Source organism: Lytechinus variegatus, chromosome 8, assembly GCF_018143015.1.
Source record: "Lytechinus variegatus isolate NC3 chromosome 8, Lvar_3.0, whole genome shotgun sequence".
NCBI lineage: Eukaryota > Metazoa > Echinodermata > Echinoidea > Temnopleuroida > Toxopneustidae > Lytechinus > Lytechinus variegatus.
In genome coordinates, this window is record NC_054747.1 from 16,768,829 (window position 1) to 16,784,467 (window position 15,639).

The 15,639-nt window shown below is 35.8% G+C and overlaps 1 protein-coding gene across 1 annotated transcript in view; it reads left to right on the top strand.

The window, feature by feature from the left end:
* Window positions 1–15,639, top strand: part of LOC121420060 — a 42,551-nt gene extending 26,912 nt beyond the window's left edge. The window contains exons 3-4 of the mRNA XM_041614585.1: window positions 11,759–11,896; window positions 14,637–15,639. Coding sequence (XP_041470519.1) covers window positions 11,759–11,896; window positions 14,637–14,986 — 488 coding nt within the window. The 3' untranslated portion in view covers window positions 14,987–15,639. The remainder of the gene's footprint in view (window positions 1–11,758; window positions 11,897–14,636) is intronic.

The following is a 15,639-nucleotide window of genomic DNA, read 5'->3' on the forward strand; positions in this document are numbered from 1 at the left end:
AAACAATTTACCTTTTTTTGAAAAAATTCTGGTATGGAAAATGACAATAAATGTAATTCAAGCCTAAAATCATGTACAGGGTATACAGTGGAAACTCAATATTTAAAGTGATATAACAATATTCCTGATATTATTTGATTTTGCATATCAGACATTCTTCTGTTTTTTTTTTAATCCCAACAGTTAGCCTATAATCTAGGATAGGGCTGCAGATATTGTCTTTTGGTGTCAACCGCAAACATAATACATCTGATATACATGTAAGACTACAAACGATGATCTGATCGCAGTCCACCATTTCACAGCCTATACTCTCTGGTCTTGCAATAGTGGTTGTTTTTAATTATGGACAACACTGATTTTTCATACGAAACCTCGCCCCCAATCCTCATTGTCCATAATTAATTTTTAAAAATCAAAATGCAAGATCAGATGGTACGAACTGGGCTGCTTTGCAGCTCTCCGTTTGTAGTCTTGCCACATCAGACACATTGCTTACCATTACGATTGACAGCAAAAAAAAGCAGCTGCCCCAGCCTAGAATATAAGTTATAGTGAGTTTCCGCAAACTTACTGACCTAGGAACAAAATTGTCTTAGTTAATTTATGTCTTCTTGATGGCTGATTGTTATTAACATAACGACGAGTGAACAGCCTGCCGTGATGATGGGTAATAGTCTTAATGTACAACGAACTGATATGCTTAATGAGCTGTACACAATGGTCATCTTCATCTTCTAAATATTGATCATAAAAATGTTGCTCCAAGTCCCTAAACACCTTATGCCTTACTGATTCGATTACATTTTGTTGAACGCCGTGTAGGATATCTTTAGACACTTTCATTGGGTTGGAGTTGGCGCACAATGTGTTTCTGTAAGGCTAAGGAAAAAAAGAGTTATGTTAATTAAACATTTGCAGAAATAGTTACAGAAGTATTTCTATGAAATATTTTATCATTTACATGCTGTTCGATACTTGAGAATTCAACATCAATACAATGGTTAATTTTGCAAAATAACTGCAAAATCTTTAGGAGTTAAATGAGATTATAAATCACAGCAATTATGTGTGGTAAACATAATTTGAAGATATGAAACAACAATAAAACAAACATACAAGTCAGGACTTGAACATGTCCTTAAAAACTGATCACATAATGAAATCATCTTACCTGACAATTTTTTCCTGGTAAAGAGAGAAAAATGTGAACGCATAAACAAACTGTAGGAACAAGAAAAATGAACAATAAAACTGTTAAAGACGTAGGGAAATAAAAAAATTTCATAGCTGATATTATGAGTTTCTTTTATAACTTATCATACGTAAAAAAGTAATAAACATCAGAGACATAAAATACATGTATAGCGTATAGTGATAAATTTGAAGTAAATATTGACAAGCTCGTGAAAGAAAAAGGCAAAAGTGCATTCCTGTACATACATGTATTTTGCCCATTTTTTTTAAATGGCTGGCTATTCTTGTAGCATTTGCAAAGTATGTTTGCAGAAACTGAATAGTTCTGGCACTAATAAAATTATATGAACAATAGAAATAATAATATTAGTAGTAATTGTAATAATAATAATTGTAATTATAGTAATAATTATAATTATAGTAATAAATATTAAAAGAATAATCATTATTATTATAATTAAAGATAATGATAATAATAATAATAAAACTATACACATAATGAATGTAACAATCAACACCATCAGCAATAAAAAAAAATGGAAACACTATTGACGGCAATATGTCCATATAATAAAGGCTCAAATGCAGCAAAGGGAATTTTTAATTGAAATATTGTTTTACAAAAGAAGAAAAATCATAACATAAATGTTGACTGGTGAACAGAACATGTGCATGTCATATTTTATAACAAATTAACTTCAATACAGAAAACATTCAAACTAAAATTAGTATTAGCTAAAACTTTGCAAAAATTCAGGAAATTTAAAAACAAAACAACAAGTTAGTGAATTTGTTTACCTCAGAATTTTATCTGTACACTTGATGATTTCATATACATCTGTCCTTGGCTTGACTAAGCCCCCTCTGTGTTTCCTCTCAGTGAAGGAGCCAATACCAGTCAGATGCAAAGAATTGGGGGCATTTCGATGGAGTGCAATGGAACACTGGGTGCACTTGCAGCTTCTGATGACATGACGCGAAACATATCCAGACATGTAGTGAAGGACATGATCATGGTACTCTGATGGTGTGGAGAGTAACTCAGCAAATTTTTGCAAATGTTCATCAAGATGAATTGAAGAAGAAGATGGTGAATGGTGGAAGACAGTGTTTAGTGGTTCATCTATGACAGAATTACCCTTCTTGGATGGCATAACATCATTCTTCAAAAGGATGGCTCTAAGGGACCATTTGAACTGCAGGCAATTTGGATTGTTATTCCACCCATTGCGTCGTCTAATTCTACTGAAGAACATCTCCAAGTGGTCTTGAGACATTTTGAATGTGAGCACATATTTGAAGGGTTTCTCATAAGTTAACAGATCTTCACAGATATGTAGAACAGAACTAATAGTGATCATGAGACCAACCCAGGCAGTTTTTCTGCGACCAAAGCAAATCCTTGCACCAGACGGATCCTTCAAAGATACTATATACTCCTTCATTTGAAGCATCCATCGTCTCCTCTCATCAAAATTGTTAAGCGTCATTGGACTTTTAAATCCTTTACCTGCTGTCGACTTCGAATTAAGGTAGTCGAATAGACGATCTATTCTGCGGATAAACGCAGTTGTTGCTTGACTTCCTGCAAAATCTGGTAACTTTAAGTCTTCTCTACAGAAGTCAATAGCATCAGCTACAGAAGAACTCAGAGTTAGGACTGCTGTTTTTACATTCATTTTGTGTTGTTGCCACTGGATATGTTTACACGTAAGTTTATTTGCTAGGTTGAGATTGTCCTTTTCCTGCAACTTCTGTAGCTTGGTGATATACTCCCATGAAATCCTGTCACCACCTTGATAGAGTACACCTAACTGTGCAAAGTTATTCCTCACAAGCTTCACAAGATGGCATGCATCGAATAGAAAGTGAATATTTTCATCAGGATTGCTGGGATGCTTAAAGTATGTCTGCATTCTTCCAGGAATCAGTGAACATCCAAGTAATGACGAAGTGTACTGGTTGGCATAGGAGCCATCGCACACTACTCCTCGCACTTTCAGACTAGCATCTGTTAGTATGCAGATGAGTTGCTTTATAATCTCGGACTGAGCTTCTCCACCAAGATGGTCTGTCACATAGTAAGCAACAGGGTACTTCCAGTGTCCTGTTAGGCCTACAACCATGAATACTAAAGCCTCAGATGCCAGATCGTCTCCAGAGGAAGGCTGAAAGTTTCCACAATCCACAAAACCTGCATAGCTTCCAGACTTTGGATCAAAAACAACTTCTTTCTTCAGAGCCATGCCATCTAGCATCAGCACGCAATCTTTCATGTATTCATTCTGTTCCACCTTCTCTTTGATGTGTTGGATCACCTCTGTCAGGAATCCAGGCTTGCAATCAATGCTTGAACACCATCTCCGAATTGTTGAAGGGTGGGGAAGGTGAAGGAATTTCCTCAAATATTCATAAGCTTGTGCACTGTAAAAATGTACAGTGACAGCAAATTTCTTTAAGTCATCAGAATACCGCATGCCTTGAAGTTGAGTGCTATGTTTCAGTGACTTCAGCTCCTTTTCAATGAGAACAAGTGTGCTCTCATCAAAATTCTCGTTTAGCATGTCCAATTGAGATTTACTGATCATGCTTTGATCTCTCACTTTTTTAAGGAGAGATGAGATGTTCTTCTCTCTCGTCTTGATTTTTCTTTTCGCAGACTTTAGTTCCTTTGTTGTTTCAGCAAGCCTTTTCTGAGTGTCTTGCAGCTTTTCTCTCATCAACTCCTCATTCAAATTGTATGAATGGTCATTGTGAATCCTTTTGGGTGAAGGTTCAGATGGTACCGTATCCTCTGCTGGCAGACTTCTTTTAATGGGAGGCTTCCTCTGATGGATGACAGGCTGCTTGAGGGTTGGATGACACGGAAACAAAGAAGGGACTGCCTGTGCCGTCAGGGTATGCCTGTATTTTTCTCTGTCGTCCCTTGGATGAACACCCGCAGTGAAAAATAACATCAGAGGAAACATATAATATAAAACAAAGTAAAAATATTTTCTTTTCAACTGTCTATAAGATTTCTTAGCTTCAAGATGCAAGAAGATTAACTCATTTTTTATCAAAACACAGAGGATGGTAATCTCATAAATACATGTATATGCTAAACACAGGTTTAAGTCCAGAATAAAAATGACTTCTTCCACACTTCTATGGAATGTGCGGTTTCATTTTCCTTATTTAATGGGGAATCCAACCTTGGTCATAACATGTTGTGTGGGAAAGGAGAAAATAAGTAAAACAGATTGGTGAAAGTTTGAAAGAAATCGGACACTGAGCAATAAGGAAGTTATGGTTCCTTTAAAATTAAGATCTTGCCAATTTGAAATTTACATTTATGTAAATTTAAAATTGGCAACTATGTAAGTAAATTATGACATGGGGCAAGGACAACTTCCTCATAGGCCATGAACTTAATTATCAGGGATTTTTGGTTTTCTCTTAAGTAGCTATTCCCTTGGGGCAGTAATCAAAATATATCCCAGGTGGCATATGGTTTTATGTTCACATGAAAGAAAAACATAATTTGAAATAAAACTTTTGAAAAAATTAGATTTTAGTCATTTTATGTATTGGGGCACATGGAAGAGTAGAAGTCTATGCCTGACATCATTATAACATCACATGTGCGGCCAATTTGAAGTCTCCATATGTGATAGGTAATATAGTGATTACCGATTTCCACAACTTTTGAAAATTCATAACTTGATCGTTTGACCTATATTGTTCAAACTTTCACCTATCAACTTGTCTGATCCTTCTTTTTCCTCTAAATACAACTTTTTATTTGGGTTGGATTCCCCTTTAATATTCAAGAAAAATTTAACTTTAACCCACCACAAAAAAAAAATTTTTACACTCATATACATGTAGTCTTTGACAATTCACTGCTAAAATATTTTTGGGACACCTATTATTGCAGACCATGTACTTGGTTAATTAGTTGCAAATGCACTTCGTAACAGCATGTTCTATATTAACTTAACCTACATGTAGGGTCAACTATGAGAATACATTCGAGAGTGTTTTCTTCTAATTACCACTTCTTTTACCAAAATAGGATAACACGAAACGTAAGACCAACAAGATACATCATTTTCATTACACATATGAAATATTGTATGCCAAAGAGAATCTAAAGCAGACTGCAGGATGGCCATATCTTTGAAATGCAGACAGAGGAAAAGAGACCAACATTACGATTTCTTTCTTCTTTTTAACAGAATTTTAAAGTTTTGGAAGAAAAAAGTAAAGATATGCTTGAACTACCAATATTTGTTCAATTGAAATTACATGTTCTCGCATTTATCTTTCATTAGTGTTACTAATAGAAAAAATTCCAAATTTTTGTATTACATTAACATACTATTGACACTCTGACTCAAGAGAGGGATTTTTCTTTAACTTTCTTAATGGAATATTAAAGACCTACGTCACCTACCTGACAAATAATCCTCTTTCTTGAAATGCTCACTGCAAACATAATGGTATTTGGTTGGTTTGAAATGGTCACGACTGACACGAGAACACCATTTCTGCAATAGTTCATTGTCATGGAATGGAAACCTGCAACATAATTCAAAACCATGAAATACAATTTCTCTTTAGGTCCAGCTAGGTGTTATGTTAAAATTTTAACCCCCCCCCCAAAAAAAAAAATCAAAATATAAAAAATGTAAAGTATTAGAAAGAGAGAAAACACATGAGACGAAAACATTACACACATTTGCACAGCTCACAATGGTAATGCATCCTAGACACTTGCACTCTGCAACCACCCTGTCTGTGGTGAGTCTATGCAACATACAACACACACTCAAAAAAGTGTTTAAAATATCACTTTTGTGAAAAAAACAACAACACCCAGTTCCATTCAGTTATGATTTGTTTTCATTATAGACTTAGGAATAATTTTTTTATCCACCAGAGCGCTCAAAAACTTAAATTTTGAGCATATTTGTGACCTTTATTGGTGGAAACTGAAATTGATGCAGATCGCCATCTCCACAGACTCCCTTTTTAATCACAAAAAAAATATTTTAAGAATTAAATTTAGTTTTGGTCCAAGGCATATTTTTTATGATGAATTACTATTAGTAAAATCTGACTGTACCAAAAAATCAAGCATATTATTCATTCAAGATCAAGAGAAAAAAAGCCAAACAATGACAATCTTATTCATGTAATTTCACCACACAGTGGTTTCTGAGGACAAGGTTATATCATAACCTTGTACATTGGATAATTAAGACTTGAGTGTATCTAACTAGACCTAGGACTAGTCTAGTCTAATTGTATTTGGCAGTGTATACAGCCACACACCGTCATTAAGAACACCTTACATGATTTAATGAGTAGATACGTCAGGTGAGGGTTTGTCTTCGGTCCACTCCCTTTCACTCCCGTTACACTACGTTACCCTCCACTAGTTGAGGATTAGCGTAGTGTTACGGTGGTGAAAGTGAGTGGACCGAACACAAACCCTCACCTGAGGTAATGAGTAGAGGACTTGTCTCCTGTTAGAGCTGTATGTTTTGCAGCTCATTATGGTCTAAGCCAAATCACAATCAAAATTCAACTACTTCAGGCTAATTTCTATATTTGATAAATTGTCAAAACCCATTCGCGCCAAGTCAAGTGATTACCTGCTGAAACAGACACAAGAGCAGTAACACAAATAATGAGCGTAAAGTTAATATGCGTAGACCTATAAACGTTAGGATTTGTATGAATACTTTTGACTCTGAATCAGCAGGTAATCACCTGACTTGGCGCAAATGGGTTTTTACACTTTTACAAACAATGGCTGTCATGCCATGGACAAGAACATGGCTGTTATGCACGTCTCAACCAACATGTCAATTGTCATTGTCAACACTGAAACAAATTTTTTCCAAGAGTAAGACAAGTGACAGAATTAAATATTTACTCTATTTACTCTAGCCTAGCCTAGGCCTCTTGTTCACTGCTACCATCTGGCCTGTGGAGAATCTACAGGTGCAGGTAGGACTATCAGGTATGCCAATGCTGTATAGAGCACACACTTTAAAAAATCATCAAAATATCACTTTTGTGACCAAAATTACTAATTTCCATATAGTTTTAATTAATAAATAATAATTAATAATTTTTGTATTCACCAGAGCGCTCAAAAACTTGAATTCTGGGCTTACTTTTGTGTACGCCCTCTATTGGTGGAAAGTAATATGGCAAGAAAATTTTCTTTTTTTGATCTCTGTTTTTAATTAAGAAAAAAATGATTTAAAGAATCAAATTTAAATAAGAGTCAAGTTGTATCAATAATAACTGTATTGGGAACTGTTAGTGTAAAAAAATCAGGCATTTGCCCCGAAGAAAAAGAGAAAATAAGCCAAACATTGCCACCTTTATTTTGTCACACATGGAGATATAACTGAGAACAAGGTTATAATATATTATAACCTTGTTCATTGAATGAGTGGCCTAGGCTAGATCTATCTAGGCCTATCCATACATGCTAGAAACTCTCTCTGAATCCTTCATTTTCTTGAAAAAAGGAATACTTAATTTAAAAAGTGTAACGTTTTATCTGACTCGCAATGTAGTGCATAGCTTCGTCTTCAGAAGACAGAAGGATAGGCCCACAAAACACAGCAATTGGAATTGTACAGTCCCACATACAGAAATTACAGGTAGCAGCTAAGACGTCAACTTCTGTCATCCTAACTTCCCAACCCAATTTAACGTTAAGTTCAACAAATTTTACATTCATAATAACAACGGGAGCTTTCTTACCGGTGGAAACAAATAGACGTTCCACTCTTCCAACGATTGGAGCAACCATAGCAGGCACAAGAGCTTGGCATTGTTGCCTTCTTCGTGTCGCCGTCGCGTCGATCGTCTGACTGCTCTATATTTTCCACTGTAAACTGTGTGTGACGTCGCGCTCCGTTGCCCTGATGTAAAATGGCCGCCGTAAATGAAACGGAACATGAGGTCTCACAGGCCTAATTCATTCCCCATAGACTCATGTATTAAATTGGCACTTTAAAAAATTCATAAAAAATAAGGATGAAATTCGGGGGTCGAATGTTTACTACCAGTGGATAGGATTTATATCTGGCAATCCATATCTGACCAGAAAAGGGTCCCTCGACCGGCTCATTTAAAAAATAAATTGGCGTGTTTGAAGACACCGTCGGGGGGAGCAGATTCATCAACTCAAACAGCAAAATAGCCGTAATCCTTCAGCCAGTGAAAATATAGTCCAAAATTGGTGATATTTCTTCCCAATTAGGGAAAAGGAAGTTCAGTAATTACCAAATATAGAATCAGTGTTAGATGGACAATCATATGCATACACTTTGTCAATCAGCCATATCAAAATAAAAAAATAGCAATGGGTTGGCTCGAATGAATATCTAGGGCCTGCCACTAGTGATTAGGCCCGTGAGACCATGAATTTATCTCAAGTGAGCCCTCTAGTGTTTAGGTTTATATAACTCTATGGTCGGGGGTTCAAACCACTGATCTCTCCCTTATCTGGATGGGAACAATAACGCTGATTGGCCTATTCCGTGTTGAAGCACCGGAAGTTGGTACCTCCGCACGCCGAGTTCCCCCAAAAGAGCCAAAATCGAAGTAGAGTCTGGTTCACGACAATAGTATCAATCTTAATGATACTTACCAGATCAACTCTTATAACAGCACTTTTCAATATGAATTATACCTAATTCAAAGTTTAAGATGTCGTCCTGTGCCACGTATAATTGCACTTATCGTGACGACCGTGGAAACAGAGAAAAGGGGATTACTTTTCACAGATAAGACAAGCTGGTGAACTGCATAGTAGAAGACTTTATGTAGTCCCATGTGCTCAAATACATGTGTGGTAATTCTAAATTACCAGAGCAAGTTTCCAAAACTTTAAAACTTCAGGGGGGGGTAATCGATTGTTGTGATTTATCTGGAAGCGTGATAAATTTAAACCATGATTCTAATAAATATTCAGTTTATTAATATTCACAAATGTCACCAAGTTTTATGAGTTTATCAGTCATGTTTGGACAGAAGAATATCACGAGACACGAAAATACTGACCGTGTAGCCTGTATTCTGAAATTTGATTTAAGTTAAAACTGAAAATCTGCCGTTTCGGAGGAGTTAAAAAAAAATTTGCAAAGCATAGATCCTGACCAAAATGGACAAGGACTGGATCTACAAGGTATTCTGAAAATTATTTTATCTTTTATTTGTGAAAGGACAATAAAATTTACAAGCTAGAGGTACATGTACGGTAGGACTAGGACTTTAGGTGGTTATGTAACTTGTGGCATGTGGATTTGTGATATTTCTCTGTCAACAATAGATCGAATTATTTTTTCCAAGAAATCATTTTTTAAACAAAAGTATGTAAAAAAAGACATTAAGCTACAGAGACGGATTTACAGACTCAATTTCACAGAACTTATTTTGAGATGCCGAATGTCTTCAAAGAAAAAAATGTCTCGGTGGAGCAAAAAAGGGGGGTTATCAACCAGAAATTTAGGGGGTGACGCAAGGAAAATAACCTGACAATCACAAAAAAATTTTATCAACCCAAAATTTAGGATGCAAAACAAAAGAAATAATCTGACAAGCATCGAAAAAAGGATATCAACCAGAATTTTAGTGCGGACCACAATGATTTTAGGGGGGTCCACCTGAATTTAGGGGGGATGCAGGAAAAAAATTGACAAGCAAAAAGAACAAAAAAAAGTTGTCAACATAAATTTTGGGGGTCTATCCCCCACCTAAAATATAGGGGGACAGGACCCCCCCCCCCCCCCCGCTTCCGCTGCCTATATGAACAAACTGGGTAGAGGATAATTAAAGAGGGTCGATCGATGTGACAGAAGGAGAGAGAGAGAGAAGGTCAAGTCCAACTCAGAAAAATATTAATTTGAATCAATAGAGAAAAATCAGACAAGCACAATGCTGAAAATTTCATTAAAATCGGATGTAAAATAAGAAAGTTATGACATTTCAAAGTTTCGCTTATTTAAAAAAATTGTGATATGAACAAGCCAGTTACATTCATATGAGAGAGTCGATGATATTGCTCACTATTTCTTTTGTTTTTTATAGTTTGAACTATACAATATTTCAATTTTACGAATTTGACGATTATAGGACCTCTTTGCCTGAAGCACAAAATGTTAAAATAATAAAATACCAACCGAGATGTGCATATAACTGTTAAGTGAAATGAATCGAAACTTTAAAATGCCATAAATTTCATATTACATCCGATTTTGAAGAAATTTTCAGTGTTATGCTTGTTTTTCTCTTTTTATTCAAATCAAGTTTTTGTTGGGGTGGACTTGTCCTTTAAAGGGCGAGTCCACCTCACAGAAACGATTATTTGAATAGAGAGAAAAACCACACAATAATGCTCAAAATTTAATCAAAATCAGAAGTAAAATATGAAAGTTATATTTTTAAAGTTTTACTTATGAGATTTTCGGTGTTACACTTGTTTGATTTTTTTGGGGGGGTGGACTTAAATTAAAGGGGGTTTCAAGTCCAGTGTTATAAGCCTGCATAACCTAGAAAATCGTCGCCCTATCGATCCTAAGAGGTTATTTGGCAAACCTCCAAAATACCCCTAGACAATTCAAAGATTTCATCCATTCTTCCTTAAGTGAGAAAAACACCAACCCCTTCAAAATTATGTTTCCGAAATGTACTGGGAAAGTACCATGGTTTCAAGAAAATTGCGAATTCTGGCACCTTAAATATATGAAGTTTTGTTTAAATAGCAAGAGCTTCAGTGTGCAGACAGCTAGCGTATCGCTCACAATGCATATGCTAATGGAGCGATCGCGTTCTTTTTGGGGGAACTGGTATGGCGGACAATATAACTCGCTGGCTTCAAACAAAGGACCCTCCCCGCATATCCAGTTAGGGGAGAGATCAGTGGTTCAAACACCGGCCGCATCAGACAAAAAACCGTTAAAAGATGGGAGCTACTGCTACCCTGTTTGGCGTTCAACAATTGAAGGGATAGAGCCTCGTCGATCTGGCGCGCTCAGCGGCTACCGGGATCACGATCAATTGGGCAAAGCAAATTTTCGGAGTATCATTTCATGTTAATTTTGAACAATAAAATATGGATTTATATTTTCATTTCATCGTCATAATTGTATGATTATCATTGTTGATTATTGCTTACGGAAACATCCATTTCCTTTGTATGGTCATATTGCTTACATAGTCCCCTTGTATTGATTTATATGGTTATTATTTCATATTAAAGTGTAATACGTCGATTCAGAATGAAAAAAAGGAGTATCGAAACTTGAATCTGTCATTTGTGCGAATAATTAGATTTTCAATATTGTTTCAAATTCCTATCAGTTAAAATTGAAATCTGATCTTTTGACGTTAAAATCCACATTTATAACAAAATAATGCACTTTGTATGAAATGAGAATTATTAAAAGAGGATTCACACATTCTTGATTGGAGGTGTAGGTTCTACATTATGGGAAATGGATGAAAAATGATATTTTCACGTCTCTTTTTCTCTTTTTTCCTGGTTTAGGTCAACAACTCAAGTGCAAGGCTTGTATATCCATACAAACCCAGCCTAACCTCATTGATCTGTCATGCAATATTAGTAATCTGCCAGAAGTGACGTGCTGGAAGAACATGACCGCTTGTGGACGCGCTACAATCAATGGTAATAACCCTAAGGATGTGAGCACTGGCGGATCCAGGGGGTGGGGGTGTTACACCCACAAATGTAATAACGCCCACAAATGTAATAAAACTTTACCCACAAATGTAATAACGCCCAGAAATGTAATAACACTTTACTCATAAATGTAATAATGCACATTACACACAAATGTAATAATTTTTGATCGCCCACAAATGTAATAATGATTTTACCCACAAATGTAATAAATATGAAGGGATTTTTGGCGAATCTGTTCTAAAAAAAAATCCTATAGTAATACGTTCATAAAGCACAAAAGTGCAAAGTCTTTTTTCCAGACCCGGTTGATTAAAAATTAAAAATATAAGTCCAAAGTCGTTTTTCCAGACCCGATTAATAAAAAAAATTACAATATAAGTCCAAAGTCTTTTTTCAGACCCGGATGTTTAAAAAGTTATAGTATAAGTCCAAAGTCTTTTTTCAAGACCCGGTCGTTTCAAAAATCATAATATAAGTCCAAACTAAGATACGATAATGATATTCCAGTGGAATAAAAATGAGAATCGAGCTTAGTCTTTTCTCCAGACCCAGTAAATTAAAACTGGTGGAATTAATGTACATGTATTTGTTGTTTTAACTTATACAGCGTGTATTGTGAATATATGCGCTAAGAGTAAATTGAGAATCAAGCACAGTATTTTCTCCAGACCAGGTAACTAAAAACTAAAACCCTATAGTAATGCGTTCATATAGCACAGAGGTGCAAAGTCTTTTCTCCAGACCTGGTTAATTCAAAAATTATAATATACGTCCAAACTAAGATACGATAATGATATTCCAGTTGAATAAAAATGAGAATCGAGCTTAGTCTTTCCTCCAGACCCAGTTAATTAAAACTGGTGGAATAAATGTCTTTGTTATTGTTTTAACTTATACGGCGCGTATTGTGAATGTATGCGCTAAGAGTAAATTTAGAATCAAGCGTAGTCTTTTCTCCAGACCCGGTTACTTAAAGCTAAAAACTAAAATCCTTTACCCACAAATGTAATTATTTCTTCCACAAATGTAATAATGCACTTTACCCACAAATGTAATAATTTTTGATCGCCCACAAATATAATACTGACTTTACCCACAAATGTTATAAATTTTAAGGGATTTTTGGCAAATCTGTTTTAAACTAAAAACCCTATACAGTATGGGTCAGAAAAAATGTTACACTTTTTAAAATGAGTATTTTTCAAGAAAATGTGGGATTCAGAGATAAATTCTAGCATGTAAGGATAAAGTAAATATTTCTTTGTCACTTGGTAAAATTTGTTTCAGTGTTGTTGTTATGGTTGAGTGCACAACAGCCATTGTTTGAAAAATGTAAAAAACCCATTTGCGCCAAGTCAGGTGATTTTCTCAGGTAAAAAAAAATATGCAACAGGCTGAAGGTGGCAAGTGCAATCTGTACGCAATTTAAAATTGTCTTTTTACCAGAGGCGTCGATCCTGGGGGAGGGGAGTGGGTAATGATTTTTTTTTTTGGGGGGGGGCGTATCGATTTGGCATCCCCCAATAATTTGACAAATTGAATAACTCATAATATACAATACTAATATATTATAAAATTCATTGGAAATTGCTATAAAACCATTTGGCATATAACACTTCTGAAAATGCGAAATTGCACATATTTTTTAACATTTGAATAAAAAAATGGCGCATAAACGCGCTAAGAAAAAAAAATCCAAAACATGGGTCGACGCCCATAGTACCATCAGCCATGGAGATAGTATGCATGATTCAAGTTTGAACATACTTCACGAGAGCCAGTGAATATTAACGGATCTTGTTTGGAAATCTTGTCTCGTTGGTAAACAGGGGAAAAGGAAAAACTTCTACCGTGTTCAAAGTCAATAAATTGACAACAATAATTATGATGATATACATTTCTTTGTATAATATATTATTGTATAGTTTTTATTCTCATATGATGATGTTGAATCGCATCTCTTTTACTTGTAGATCAGTTCGCTACCAATTTCGAAATATCGGTTTTATTAGGAAATACTTGTCTCGACCGGCCACAGAAAAATTGGTTAACGCTTTAATTTCGTCCCGTCCCGATTTGGAAAACTCCTTTTGTTCACCCAGAATCAATTAGTCAAAGTTCAGAAACTTCACAATGCTGCCGCTCGCATCGTTTCTCTATCCACCAGGCGCACTCACATTACTCCTATTTTAAGATCCTTACATTGTCTCCCTGTAAAACAACGTATTATGTTCAAGATTTTGTTGTTAACTTTCCACTGTATCCATGGCTCTTCTTCCCAGTACCTCATTTCACTGATCAAAAGTTAAATCCCTTCAAGATCCTTACGTTCCTCCTCTTCCAATTCCCTCGTTACCCCCAAAGTTTCCAAAACCTGGGGTAAAGATCGTTTGTTCACTCATCCTCCAAGTTATGGAATAGCCTCCCTGAAAACATCAAACAGTGCTTGACCTCTGAACCTTCCAAACAATTACTTAGACATTTCTCTTCAATTTTTCTTAATTTCTTTTATAATTTCCTAAAAAGCTCCTTGAGCACTCTTCAGAGTGGATTTGGCGCGATAGGAGTCTAATTATTATTATCATTTTTATTATATTCAAATCTGACTTTTTGTACATTTTTTGTTATTCATCTCGTACATGTATGACGCCTCACATTGTTTTAACAAGAATAATTCCCCTTTTCTTACAATATTTTACTATTTTCCTCTTTTCTCACACAGGGGCGGGAATAGTAGATCCCAATCTACCTGCGCCAGTAGCCTTCAATGCTACCATTTTGGGATGTGTGCAGAAAATCAAAAATAACAGTACATGCAGTGAAGATAACGATGCCCGATCCGACTTGCTTGGAAATATTTTGAATTATCGCGATGACTATGGTATCTCTGACACAGCGGCTCCGTTCATAGAAAGTTTGCCAAGGATATTTCAGGCAGACACAACCATCCTGTATGCAAACACTGTATGCCCCCTCAACGGGACTATTGTTGGAGGGGCTGGGTCTCTTCGTACCGATGTCGTCGTCGTCGTTGCTGCTCTTGTTATGGCTATTTTTGCTAAGGAGTTTTGAGATTGTAGGTACTTCCCTGATTCTTATTCTTGTTCTCCCTCTCCTCCTCCTTTTCCTCCTCCTCCTCCTCCTCCTCCCCTCTTCTTCTTTTCTTCTTCTTCCTCTTCTTCTCCTTCGAATAAAAAAACACAGTGCATTTGTTTCTCGAAGTGAAATTCGAAAAAGATTTTTTTTTTTTTTTTCATATTATATATATCATTAGTATTGTTCATATAGTGCTAGTACTGTAGCTTAAGAAGATAATTTGAATATGCACATTCGCTGGATTCAAGAGGGCGCTGTTGGACGGTGCTGTGTACACGGGTCTAATGCTGCTTTTGACGGGAGGTTTCACGGGCCTACAACTGGCAGGCAAAACATATTCATTCGAGCCAACCCATTCCGAAGTCGATTTTTTAATTTCGTATCGCTGATTGACAAAAATGAGTGAATATGATTGACAATCTAACACTGATTTTAGGGAGGGTACCTACTGAACTTCCTTTTTTCCAAATTGGAAAGATATATCACTACTTTGAAACTATTTTTTTTACTGGTGGAAGAATTAGGACCATTTTACTATCTTAAGTGATGAATTTGATCCTGTCAGGTGTAGTCTTCATAAATGTCGATTTATTTTTAAAATGAGCCGGTCGAGATACCCTTTCCTGGTG